This window comes from Populus euphratica, unplaced genomic scaffold (assembly GCF_000495115.2).
Source record: "Populus euphratica unplaced genomic scaffold, PopEup_1.0 scaffold2.1, whole genome shotgun sequence".
Taxonomy (NCBI): domain Eukaryota; kingdom Viridiplantae; phylum Streptophyta; class Magnoliopsida; order Malpighiales; family Salicaceae; genus Populus; species Populus euphratica.
In genome coordinates, this window is record NW_011499846.1 from 6340334 (window position 1) to 6354202 (window position 13869).

A 13869-nucleotide genomic window follows, 5' to 3' on the forward strand; every position below is an offset into this window, starting at 1 on the left:
TAAAATACAATGAAAATATCTTTTTTTGTTACCAAACTTTTATTTTACTTCTATCTTAAATCTTATTTTTCTTAATCTTAAATTCTTTAATAAAACACAATATTTTTTTCTAAGTTAAGAGTGATGTTTTATAGTATATTTTTTCTGGTATCAATCCAACTCAAGTAATTGAGTGATGTAAGAGGTTTTTAATGACTTACCTAAATCCTTGTTAATGAACTAAGATAATAATTTTTACAAATAATTTCTAAGTACATAAAAATTGAAGTTAGAAATCAAGAAATTAAATCTTAATCATTTTTGAAAGCTTGTTAACTAGTAGAGGCATCAATAAAAGAAAAATATGATCTATATGAATCACTCACGTGAAACTTTTTGTTTGTTATTTCATTTTTCTATACATCAATACCCGACAATATAATTTAAATAGGTTTAAATGTGATCTTAAAATTATAAAACAAAAATTCACAAACTATCAAACTAGTCCATTGAATTAATTTCTTAAATGAATCTTTTTAACTATGAAAGAGAAAATATAGAAAATAGGTGGACTAGTAGTTCTACTTCGAAAGATGATAACAAAAGGTATAACAGTCTTGTAATAATGAGCTATTGAAAATATTAAAACAAAGTGACTGGCGTGTGAAAAATATAAATTTGTTAAATCCTATATTGTTCCTATTTTGAAATTAAAAAACAATGAAAGAATCAAAGACATTTATCAAAAAAGAACTTTTTCTATGATAATAGTGAATCTTCCTTATTGGATTTCATTGATTAAAGTGTGGAAAATGGAAAGAAGATGGTTAAAATATCATAAGAGTGTCTATTAGTTAATCTATAAATAAAAACATAGCAATTTTTATATAAATTTTTAATCTAAAATTCACAAACTAATATAAAAATAAAGTGTAAATTCTTAACAAAAACATTTAAATAAAATAATAAACTTAAAGGGAAATTATCATAAAAAGGGGTGGAAGTCTCTTGTTAGTTAGTTAAATATCTCGACAAGATAAAACAATAAATCATTATGTAAAAAGTATTGATGGCCTATGACAAAAATTCCTTCTCCTTCTATAAATAGTGGCAAACGACCATTGGAGAAAAAGAAAGCTTCATTTCCTTTCCTTTTTTCTTCAAAATTGGACTTTGTTCTCTCTAAATGGCGGGTGAAGAGAGTGCGGGGAGTGATTATTAGTAGAAAAAAATAATCAAATGAAAATTTTTAAAAAGAAAACAAGTTATGGATTTGAAAGCTATAGATAAAGAAAGTTTAAATTAGTGGAGGAGAAGGAAAGCTTAAAAAGGATTGGCAAAAAAACTTGTCAATTTGGGTTGTTTTAGCTAAGGTAAAGGATTCGTTTCTTTCTAAAGTTTATTTTATCTTGTTTTGGGAGAAAAGAAAAAAAATCCCAAGTAATGAATTTAAAAAAATAATTATTTAGAAGTACTTTGAGTTGATAGGCATGAAAAGATTTTTTTTTAGAGAATTCATAAAAGAATTTGAATAAAAATAAGGATCAAAATGTTAATATATAGTTAGCCATGAGAGGTAACTAGGAGAGATAAGAATTTTACCTAAATGTTGTGATAATATTTGTTCATTAAATATACATGTATAAAAAATTATATTTGAGATAAGTTTTTTGGTTGAATATATAAATTACATGTTGTATGTGTATTTTGAAAAAGTTATATATATGAAATTTTGTGATATTAAATGATTATAAATCAATATAAAAGCTTTTTAAATTTAATTGAAATATAATTGCTGGTTGAATGTATAATTAGCATGTATAAAAGTTAAAAATTGTTTAAAATGTATAAGGGAACATGATTGGTATTTATAAAAGTTTAGAATTTATTTAAAAGGTATTAAATTTGATTTTTTTTTTGGTGTAGAGTTAGTTCAAAAGATATTAAATTGAATTGTGTTTGGTGCCATTAAAGTATTAGATATTAAAATGAATGTGCTTGAGAATAAACTTAAAAAAGATATGATAAATTATAGGCTGTCAAAACTGGTCAAATCGTTAGTTAGAGAGCTTTAGGGTGAAATCTGAGAAGTCAAACTTGATAAATATGTTAATTTGTATTATTTCAATATTTTATGTATCAATAGTGATTCGAATAAGAAAGAGTTAAATTAAATATACAAGTTAGAAAAATTGCATATCAAATTTGATTATTTTTGTAGAGTTTGAAATTAGTATACGTGGAAGTATGAAGTGTTTGAGTATGAATAATGTTTTTAGCATGGTTATTAAATTCATGAGTTAAGTTATTGATATATAGGTAAGGATATCTCTAGTTGATGTTAGCTAAAACTTTCATGAAAGGAGCTCTCGTGATAAATTGATGTTAGCAAATATATCTATAGCTAAAACTTTCATGAAAGGAGCTCTCGTGATAAGAGTATTGTGTAAGTTAAGTTTTTTCTAGCGTTAAAAATGAAGTTTAGGCAATAATAGGTTTTTTAAAGAAGAAAAAATAACACGAGACATGGGTTATTGATTTGACTGAATTCAATAAATTTGGTTAATTTAATAATATCAATTTATAAAGCAAACTCGGACAAATTTCCTAAACCTTGGTTAATTTTTTAAATTCACAACCTGTGAAATCATAAGCTTGAATTTAATTAAAAAGCTTAATTCTCAATCAATTTAATGTTGAAAGATGAAATAAAAAAATTAATTTAAAAAATTTATTAAGGTAAAAAAACAACAATTAAAAGAATGATGATCAAATTTGATAAAAAAGAAAACAAGAGGAGTATGAAAACTATTTCATATAAAATAAATAGTAATTAAAAAAATTATGGCCAAATTTGACAGGTAAAAAATTAAAAGATGGTGAATTTTTTAAAAAAATATAAAGTTAAATTATTTCAAATCAAATAAATAATAATAAAAAGAAAATGGACTAAGTATGAAGAAAAAATAAATTAAAGGGTTCATTGAAAACTTGGAGAGTTAGATGGAAAAATCAAAGAGAAAAAAAAAATATCATTGATGTCAAACTAAAAATTTGTTGGTCACACGTGTCCCTTAAGAATGGAAGGATAATCGAAATGATTCAAACACTGTCTTGAAAGGTATTTTTTTTATTGTTGCACAACTCCTCATGTGTCAAATAAAGGGCGTTGAGTATCTCACGTACTGACATATACCTAGTGCTAGCCATTTTTAATTTTAAAATTATATTTTATATTTATTAAAATAATAAAGTATTCTTTATGTAACTTAATTATAACTAAAAAAAATAGAATAAAAATATGAAAAGCGTTCAAAAAACTTTTCTTTTAAGGATAATTAACTTATTTTATTCTTCTTTAAAAAGTGAAAATTCAAAAAAACTTCTTTATGTTATTTTAATTTTTTTTAAGGTTATTCAATTATTTTAATATGCTTAAAAGAAAGTGAAAAAAAGGCCTTATACCCAATCAATTCTAAAATAATTAATAGACATTAAAAAAAACTCGTATCACCCTCATTAAAGGTTTAATGTTTTTTTTTAAAATGCAAAATAATCATTTCATTAATTTGAGCCTTCAGTAATGTGTCTTGGTACATAGTAAAAAACTAGTTTTTTTTTTTTTTGTTAATTTGCAGTGGGGTGATGTTTGGAGCAAACTAATAAAATAAAAAAAATTGGAACTCAATTAACAAAATGGTGATATATCAAGGACTAATTTGTGGTTTCCTTAAAATTTTAATGACGAGTTAATAGAAAGTGGGCCACCGTTCACTTGAGTGATAATGAAGGCAAACACCGCCAGTACACCCGCCTCCGACATCCACGCTCCCAAACACGTTCTCGTCTCCCTGCGCAGAATTAAACCTTCTGATCCACTCCTTCCATAAACCCGAAAATCAATTAAGTTGAATCCCATCCTCAAACCTGGCTCGGAATATCTTGAAACGCCTATTCCCTCCTCGAACCCGAAGACCCGTTCCAGTCATCGCTCTCGAAATCAGACCGCTGACTGCAAGCAGCAGCAACAGCAACAGCAGCAGCAGTAATTGCCTCTTTAATATGGAAATAAACGTATTCAAATTATGTTCTGGCCTCAAAGTCCTCGGCTACTTAATGATCCTTTTAGTTGCCGCCATCATCGCCGTCTCATACCACGCCGTTGTAATTGTTACCTGTGGCCCACAGTTACTTCGCGGTGGAGCCTATTCTGTTTTGGCTTCTGCTATTATCGTGATCTTTCATTTTCTGGTAATCTTGAGTTTTTTTGTTTAACTGTTGGGTTTTGGGGCTTAAAGTGAAAAATAGAGGGTGAATCTGCCTTATATTTTTTTTTCTGCAGCTTATAATGCTACTGTGGAGCTATTTTATGGTGGTTTCCAAGGACCCTGGTTCTGTGCCTGAAAATTGGAGAGCTGTACTTCCAGAGGAGGCTTTGGAGACTGGTTCTTCATTGAATGATAGGTCAGAATGTGTAGTTGCTACTGATGGATTGGATCGCAGAGCGTTTTGCAATCACTGCCAGAATGGAAAGCCGCCGCGTTGTCATCATTGCTCTGTCTGTAGGCCATCATTTTTAACTTTTAAGTGCTTGGTATTTTCAATGTTCTTGGTTAGTTTCTGTTATGCTAATATTTTGCATGTGCTAGATTTGTCATTGGATGTTTTTCTTTGCATCACTGCAATTTTGTGGACCGCTATTATGTCATAAAGAATCAATTTTTTAAGAACTTTTTGATGTTGTATTCTCTGTTCTGTAGGCCAAAGATGTGTTCTCAAGATGGATCACCATTGTGTTTGGGTGGTGAATTGTGTTGGAGCACGTAACTACAAGTTTTTTCTTCTTTTCTTGGTAATTTCAATTCTACCTTTCAAGTCAACTTATAAATTACTTTTGACTACAGAAGCTATTTTTTTTCAAAACTGGTAATTTATATGACTGATTGCATCTTCGAAGTTGATTTATAAACCTGCAGGGATAATTGGAATTTATTATGAGTGAGTTGGTAAGATGTGTTTGGAAGCTGAACAAATGAATGCACCCCCAGTTCTGCACTTGAAGTCTTGTTGATGCTATGCAATCAGACATCATTTTTTTTAACTCTGTTGAAAGCCCATCATAGGATTAGCAGAAAAAATTGATAGATTTATTTCTTTCTTTGATTTGCCTTCAATGATATTTTTGATATTTGGCAAGTTGATGGATTCAGTAGATACTGAAAACTTACTGAAGATTGGGAATGCTGGTCGAACTACCTGACTTTAGTTGGTTCTTGAATGTCAGAGGCCATTTGATTGTGTTATATTCGGCATATGTGTTTGAAGTACATGGAAAGCTCGCTTGATTGTTCATTGAATATCAAGAAGTTTTGGATAGATTTATTTCTTTCTTTGATTTGCCTTCAATGATGCTTTTGATATTTGGTAAGCTGATGAGTTCAGTAGATACTGAAGATTAGGAATGCTGGTCAAACTACCTGACTTTAGGTGGTTCTTGAATGTCAGAGGCCATTTGATTGTGTTATATTTGGCATATGTGTTTGAGGAACATGGAAAGCTCGCTTGATTGTTAATTGAATATCAAGAAGTTTGGACGTTGGTTAGGCCATTAGGGGTTCTCTCTTCTTTCTGTTCTTCTCTGACTTAACTTTTCATAGTTATCAACCTCTTTCTTTTCCCTGAAGCTATACACATTCATGGTGACGACAATGGATACTCTAGCATTATTGCCTGGTTTCATCAACTTCTTCGGCAAAGCCAAGAATCATTCCAGCTCTCCTGGTGATCTAGCAGTCATCTTTTTGGCTTTTGGTAAACTATCCCTTCATGTTAATGATTTTCATTTTCATGTTTTAGCCTGGCATTCACATTGTTCCCCTTATGCCTCACAGATTGTGTACCTTGATGCAGTTCTTAATTTGGCTTTTGCTCTCAGTCTTCTTTGTTTCCTGGTTATGCACGCATCTCTTGTATCAAGCAACACCACCTCAATAGAGGTAAGAAAGAAAAAAACTGTTATTTTCTGTGTAACTTCATGCTTATTGATGTAAAGAAAAAAACTGTTATTTTCTGTGTAACTTCATGCTTATTGATGTATGTCCCTCAAGCTGCAAAAGGTCATGATACGTGAAATTTGTGTTATTTTGATGAGAGTCAGCTGAATCATGACAAAGCAAAAGCATGGTTTCTTTTTAAGAGCGAAGTCATGTCTATGAAATGCATAATTAATGGACTCGCATGCTGTGAAAATGCTGCTATGGCCTCTTTCAACTATTTAATTCATTTTTTGACATGCCACACATTTAGCATAAGAGTAAAGAAATAGGTCGAGCATTTGTTCTCCTTTGAATACTGCATGTAATCTTTCGAAGATCATGTTCAGGTTTATGAGAAGAAAGGAGCAGCCAGGTGGAAGTACGACTTAGGCAGGAAGAAGAATTTTGAACAGGTGATACCTGCTGTGCTTCTTTATCTTTATCTTTCTTGTATCTGCACAGTACCTGGTGAAAGAATGTCTCTTGTTTGGCAGATAATAGACAACTTTAACTACCAGTTTATATGTGCTAATCTACAATTTTGCACTCGTTGATCACACCTCTAAACAATTGATCTATGTTTGCAAGATTTGGAACTGAAAAAAAGAAGGATCATTCTGCTTCTAAGGAACTTCATATCTTAGCTTTCGGGGTGAAATGTAGTTGTGAAGGCTGCCATTTCTAGAGATAGACTTTTGGCCTTTATATTCAGCTCTTCTGCTAAGAATAAATTTGTCATTGCTCCTATTTTTTGTCTTAAAAGGTTTTTGGCACAAAGAAGGCACTGTGGTTCTTTCCATTATTCTCCAAGGAGGATGTGGATAAAATACCTGCACTTCATGGCCTAGATTTTCCAATACGTGCAGATCTTGAATCCTGAGGCTTGGTGAGGTCATGATCCTTCCTCTTACCACTGCTGGAGTTTCTGGAAACGCAGTTAACACGGGATGAAAAAGGTTTAGTCCATTCTACTTCATTTATTCATAACCTTGGTTATGAGAAGATGCATAGGAAATTTACGGGCAGCCACGAATATATTTGCTTTGCCATGGGATGTTGATTTTTGGAGTGGGTATCATATCAGAAGGATAACTTATGTACTATTTAGCAAAGTGGGAAGTATGTAGCATCTGATGATATAACAATTACATTGGAATGGCATAGCAAAATCTACAATTTTGGCCATTGCAAGTATGTAGATTTGATGGCAATTTTTCTGCCATCCTCTTTATTATGTGGTCTCCTTCCGTGTTCACCAATCATGTTGCAAATCCAAAATTTATTTACATTGACTTCTCGATTCTTCTCCTCCATTTAAATTCCGTAAAATATATTTGGTGTATTGACTTGTTGATTTCTCTTTCATATTATGATTCATCAAAATGTATTAGATATGTTGGTATTATTTTGTTCGATCAACCAGATTTCAAACCCCTGTAAGGTAACATGGAATTCTACCAGCATCTTTTGCTCTCTATCAAAATTCTTTTGATTTCCTTGCACAATCTTGATGAAACATTCATGATCTTGCTTTGGCGTTGGTCCTTCACCCCCAGTTGCACGTTTTTTTCTTGTTACGAACGAGAGTTTCAAACCCAAATTATACTAACTGGAAATTCGTAAGAGGGGTGGATGATGAGTGCCGTTTGAGCTACCAGCTATTGACATTAGAGTTCCATGTTTTTCTTCGAAATTGAGCGTGCACATGCATGTAAAATCTTCGTGAATCCTTTCAATCAGGACATACTCGTATTTGAATAAACTATAACCAAAGAACAGATGGGAAGATAAGACCGGGGGAGGCAATGTCCTTGCCTCCGCAAACCATTCGTGATATAATGACCTTTGATTATCAACAGATTATAATATAATTGCTTCTATATGAGTTGCTGTTATTGTTGTATTAAAACGACAAGTTGATGCCCACCATCACATTTCACGCCTATGATCTGAAACAGCTGTCCTTTATTTGTTCTTAACTTCATTAGAACGCAAAAGACTACTGAGATATTCGCTTAGGTTATCTATTAACACATACATCCACCAACTAATCGACATCTCAAGATACCACGGTTTGTTTGTTACATGGCATTGCCCTAATAAACTTAATTTAATTTGCAGTATAAGTTACTGGTGAGCATTTTAGCTAGTCCCCCATGGCAAGGTGGTCTCCAATTCAAGTCTTATATATATATATATATATATATATATATATATATATTAAGAACTAAAAAATGGCATTAAGCATATAAAATCTTGCTTTAAACTACTGTCATGCATGCAAGCAAATCCTACACGAGTAAAAACCTACAAGTAACGTTTCTAACAAGTAACCAACTAAAACACACATGTATCGAATCACTTGCGATTTCTTTATAGTTTCTTTCAGTATCAACTGAGTCACCTAACCTAAACATCAAGTCCACTCGTTTTCTGAGAGATGTCATCATCTACCTTATAATTACAGGTCTCGGAGACGACAACAGCGAAGCAAGCAATTACCGGAGTAACAAACAGAATGAGACCGAAGGGCACCATCCACAGCTGACTGTTTGTAGGGTGATATTCATAATCCCACAAAAGCAGTAGTAATCCTCCTGCCATACTCACCAAAAATGACCAAACACAAATTATGTATGCCTTCACTTTCTTCTCAGAACACTCTTGGATTGCCTCATACTTCTCTTTCTTGAATGCTCCCATCAACCAAAAACAACTGATCGGGCCTGGATCCCCTGGAAATCAAGAACGAAGAAAAAGATTGAACTACCATCCATCATGTATATCTTAAGCACAACAAACTGTAGAACTTACCTTGGTTTGGAGGGGAATTGGAGGTGTATCAATTTTGTTAAATTAATATGGTGTTAGAGAGACAGGTTAAAGAGCCGCTTGCAAAATGAGACGAGCAGTGATATATATATACATACAGGACCTGCTAAGAAGGCAAGAGCCCCATGACAAAGTATTGGTCTATGTCAAGTGATATAACAGAAGACTGATATTTGAGCTATAACCAGACGTGCCTTTTTATCGAAGTTGTTATTTGTAAAATGAATACTTATTTAGAGAAGAAAAGGATTACGTCGTAGGCTTTAACACTAGTGATTGATGAAGCCATGTGGGTTAGATTCGATTTGTCTTTTTAATATTGATGACTTCGTGGATTTTCTGACCGGTGGCTTGTTTGTTTCCAGGAAACAGTTGGGTTCAGGTTAAAAAAATTTCAAGAAAAAAAGGAATAATATTTATTTCCTTTTTTAATTAAAAAAACTACTTGTAACGAATATACTTATATTTTATCTAATTTTATTTAAAAATTATTTTTATAAAAAAACATGTTTGTATATTATGTAAATTTAATAAGAAATCACGAATCTTTTAATTTAATGTATTTGTTTAAATATTTTTAGCTAGATTCCTTATTAGTCATTTTTAATTTAAAAAACATAACAATAAGATTCAACTAAATATTATTTAACTATTTTAAGTATTTATAAGTATAATTAAATAACTAATTATATTAAGCAAGTACTGTTTTTATTTCACTGTACAATATCAAATAATACAAGATAATGCTGCACAATATAATAACCCCAAATAACGTAACACAGTAATAGGAAACATGTTCCAAACATCCTCAATACTCAGATCTTCACTTTGTGAATACTAATTTATATTCATTAGATGTTCAGTGATGTGATTACCAAGAAAATATTACTATATAAATGAAAGAAATATAAATAAATAAATAAATGTAAAATGTCATTTTTACTAACTCAATTTTTTCCTTTTAACAGATGAACTCGATTTCTAATACAATTAATTTTTTTATAATTTTTTTAAACTTATTTTCTATAAAATTATTATAATATAAAATAAATATTTTATATTTAGTTGATTCTCAATTTTACTAATGTTTATTTTTATTATTATATTATTAAATAAAAAATAATTTAAAAAATAAATTTATTAAACTAGTGGAATCTTTAATCCAAATTGCTGGTTTTATAGATTAAATCATGAAATTTAGGTTGATATAATCAATCACCCTTTAAATATTATAAAGAAAGATATCATATTAAAACAAAGAAGAAGTAAAATCACGTTTTTTATTTTATTGACAGTTTAAATTATTTTTGAATTCATTAAATCAACTAAATTTCATAAAACTAACTCTCAAAAAATTGATTTTAAACTAGAACCAATAAAAATTAAAAATTAATTCTCTGGCCAGTTTAATTAAGCCAAATGGTTAATTAGAGTAAGAATATTTTCAATTGCTGGTTTTATAAATTAAATCATGAAATTTAGGTTGATATAATCAATCACCCTTTAAATATTATAAAGAAAGATATCATATTAAAAAGAAGAAGAAGTAAAATCACGTTTTTTATTTTATTGACAGTTTAAATTATTTTTGAATTCATTAAATCAACTAAATTTCATAAAACTAACTCTCAAAAAATTGATTTTAAACTAGAACCAATAAAAATTAAAAATTAATTCTCTGGCCAGTTTAATTAAGCCAAATGGTTAATTAGAGTAAGAATATTTTCATAGATTTAATTTAATTTTTTTTAATCAAACTCGTAATGTATCACATGTCATAAAACTAGTCTCTAATCCGTACCGAATACCAAGTGGGTTCTACCCATGGAGCAGGGGATACAAAACAACAGAATTTTAATAGTATAGTGCATAGTAATTATTTTTTAAAATATTTTTTATCATAGTGCATAGAAATTATTTTTTAAAATATTTTTTTATTTTTTAAAATTAATTTTTAACACCTGCATATAAAAACATATAAAACACTAAATAAAATAATTTTGAATTTTTTAAAAAAAATTTAACAAAGAAAATTTAAAATTCACGAATTGATTTAGCCGCACCTTTTGCATTGGACGTATTAGATTAACTTATACCGGGCTCTTCTCCGATGGAAGCGTATTTTGCCTGCAATGCCGTAACGGCCCTCATCTTGGTCAGTTATATTTAGGGAGGGTGAATTAACAAATTTGCCTTATTCATCGCCAGATCTAGGGCATTGTTGTTGCTTTCCAATCAGCTGCTAATTATAATTTAAAAAATGGAGGTCGGATTGTAAAAAAAAAAATTATTTCCTCCCTCCAAGTTCAAACCGTCATGCCTTACGGTGAGCATGAAAAAACTTCATTTTTTGGGAGCACTAAATCTACGTGGAATTAGACTCTTAAGATTTTTTTGAAGACAAACTTGCATTACAACAAAGACTAAAGCTTTTGGCGTTTTTAATGTAGCAAAAAAAAAAAAAAAACTTTGGACTTTCACTCACATTTTTTGAATAATAAAGTTTTTATTTTTTTTATTTTGAACCTAAACTTTTTTTTCAATCTTTGGATAAAATGCTTATGGTTTGTTAATCAAGAACAAAATTAAAAGTCAAGAGGATTAAAGTAGAAAAGAATTGAAAATAGATGGTGGTTTCAAAAATAGCATAAAAAGTTCATTTTAGTCCATGTACTTTTGATAATGTAGCCTTTTGGTCTCTCGAGTTTAGAAAAAAAAGTCAATTTTAATTCATAACTTCATTTTTTTTATTTTTTTGGTTTTTTATTTGAGAAAAGAACAAGAAAGTTGTTCATGGTATAAAAAAAATCAATTAACATGATTTCAGCTATAAAAAAAACCGATTTTGGTTTCAATGACTTGCATTCATTGACATAAGTTCATCCAGGATATTTCATATAGCCTGACGTGGTAGATTTGATATAGATTTTTTTATTTTATTTTGGTTGATTTTGGATTTTAGATAATTTTAGGTTATTTGAGATTATAAATGAGTTTATCAAAGTTTATAGAGAGTTTTATAGGTGTTTTTAATTTAAAAATATATTAACAAATAGAGGGAGGGCAATGCATCATCTATCCTTTAATGTTAAGGGAAAAAGGCTTGGCCTCCAGACCAAACCTTTGTTTATGGGCTAAGGTGTGTGGACAATCCTAAATGCCTGATTCTTTTTATTTTTTGTTAAAAAAATTATGTATTTTTATCGCTTTAAAGTTAAAAATAATGATAAAAAAATCATTCTATATTGTTGAAAGGTTCTTTTTATTTAACTTAAATTTTTTATTATTATTTAACTTTAAAAAATAGGTCATTTTTAGTCCACAGAATTGCCCCTTTTTTATATATTTATAATTTGATACAAAAGATTCATGCACTTGATGGTTTTGTAACTAGATGAAGACTAATTCCACCCTATCCTTAACAAGTACAACTAGCGTGGTAATAGCTCCATTATTTTTTGAAGTTGATTATAAACAGCTGATTGGCTCTAGTTTCGAATCTTTCGGATAACAGACAGAAGAAGAGGTGGACAAATTACCAAAGGCTTTGAACTCTTAAAACAAGGAACTTGGGCCTTGGCCTGCTCGGTGTAATATCCCCTTGCAGAATGGAAGTCCATCGGAATGAAGGACGGAAAACCCCTAACTCCTATCTACCATCGGAATTTTATGCCTTTCCGGTTCAAAGCAAGCACAGCAAGATTGTCTTATATAGTTGGCAACCAGTTAGAAAATCAGCAGATCTAGTACGGTCCCTTTGGGTCTAGGCTTATTCATCCCTCAAGGAGCCATTCCAGGCCTAGTAACTGAAAAGGGTCTGCACAAACAAGTCATATAAAACTTCATCCTCGACAACAAATACGGCAAGTAATAAGAAAGGAACTTAGGTATAGAACCAGGTTAGGTCTCGAATGATACGAAAGAAACCTTCTTGTCACACCAGTTGGCCTACTCTTACTCTCTTTTCTTCTGGGTCACATTTTATCATCGCAGTCGTGGTCACGAGAAATGTGCCTCCACTCAAGAACGAGTGGGCAAAGTTCGTCAAGGTCCCAAGTAGAGTACCCAGATGAATCCGCTCATGGAATGGAAATCGATGTTGAAAAGGAAGGGATTGAAAAATGAATGGTTTCTTTTTACGTTTTAAAAGATTTTTTTAAAAATGTTTTTTTATATTTTCAATCATGTTAAGAATAAATTTGAAAAAATAAGAAAAATATTAGTTTAATTAAAAAAATACAATAAAAAGTAAGAATAGCCTAGACAGAGGGGCTCGTAGCAACAAATTCCCCATCAGAGAGTGACTACAAACCTCTGGACGTTCTCCATTATTGAAACAAGACAAAATTGCATTGTAAGTAGTTTCTATCTAATAGCTGCCTTTCAGTTATCTTCGTCTTTGTTGTGGTCCCCCTATTACGCGTAATGTCCAATCAGGACACGTGCTCGCCTAATTTGTCCACCCTGTTGTGTGTTTAGTGAAAATGTGACAGGCACACGTGTGGATTTTCCTTCGTACGATAATCTGAAAGAATAAAAAGTGAGAGTAAATTGGTTTTGAGAATTATATTAATGATTTTCTTATTTAAATGACGAAGAATCATGTTTATGAGTTTGATTTTAAAAATATAAAATTATATATTTAAATTGAAAGTTGCATGCTAAATTTGATGATTTAAATTAAATGGTATGAATTTTGTAAACACCATCTATGAGGTCCTTGCCTTGAGTTGAGAGCATAAAAAAGAGTAAACGGCAGGTTAACTTCTGATAACTGGGATGACACGACACTTTTAACGTACGGGAAACACCCCTGTAAGGAATTAAGCTATTTTCCTTTATTTTTTTTTTTATCTTATTTTGTAATTCAATTTTGGAAAGAATACGAGAAGCTTATGTAAGGGCCGAGTAGGTAAATTCACAGGCTCTACATATCTGAATTCCCTCTCGGTAACTTTTTTTATTCAGTTCAACTTGTTTTTTTCCGTTAAAATTAAATTTTTTATAGGTTGATGGGTAAAAC

The 13869-nt window shown here is 30.6% G+C and overlaps 1 protein-coding gene and 2 long non-coding RNA genes across 4 annotated transcripts; 1 reads left to right on the top strand and 2 right to left on the bottom strand.

The window, feature by feature from the left end:
* Positions 1-3761: 3761 nt before the first annotated feature.
* On the top strand, positions 3762-7312 carry LOC105135758 (DHHC-type zinc finger family protein). 2 transcript variants are annotated; one of them, XM_011040786.1, is made up of 7 exons: positions 3762-4230; positions 4322-4541; positions 4740-4831; positions 5637-5790; positions 5890-5975; positions 6362-6427; positions 6778-7312. In XM_011040786.1, the coding sequence occupies exons 1-7, from the start codon at positions 4042-4044 to the stop codon at positions 6892-6894; spliced, it is 924 nt and encodes a 307-aa protein (XP_011039088.1). In that variant the 5' UTR covers positions 3762-4041; the 3' UTR covers positions 6895-7312. The 2 variants fall into 2 exon arrangements, with proteins under 2 accessions (XP_011039088.1, XP_011039097.1); XM_011040795.1 differs by having other exon boundaries at positions 3763-4230; positions 5664-5790.
* On the bottom strand, positions 4899-5644 carry LOC105135751 (uncharacterized). Its single transcript, XR_844236.1, has 2 exons — positions 5457-5644; positions 4899-5235 (listed from the first exon to the last, which is right to left on the bottom strand). It is a non-coding gene; the product is annotated as an uncharacterized LOC105135751 (long non-coding RNA).
* Positions 7313-8244: 932 nt separating the features above from the next.
* On the bottom strand, positions 8245-9045 carry LOC105135742 (uncharacterized). Its single transcript, XR_844235.1, has 2 exons — positions 8829-9045; positions 8245-8749 (listed from the first exon to the last, which is right to left on the bottom strand). It is a non-coding gene; the product is annotated as an uncharacterized LOC105135742 (long non-coding RNA).
* Positions 9046-13869: the final 4824 nt, after the last annotated feature.

Bases quoted from the DNA above. Each gene is read 5' to 3' on its own strand.
- LOC105135758 (XM_011040786.1), top strand. From the start codon at position 4,042: ATGGAAATAAACGTATTCAAATTATGTTCTGGCCTCAAAGTCCTCGGC. The intron at 4,542-4,739 runs GTAGGCCATCAT...TCTGTTCTGTAG, and splicing joins TTGTCATCATTGCTCTGTCT to GCCAAAGATGTGTTCTCAAG. The intron at 5,791-5,889 runs GTAAACTATCCC...ACCTTGATGCAG, and splicing joins AGTCATCTTTTTGGCTTTTG to TTCTTAATTTGGCTTTTGCT.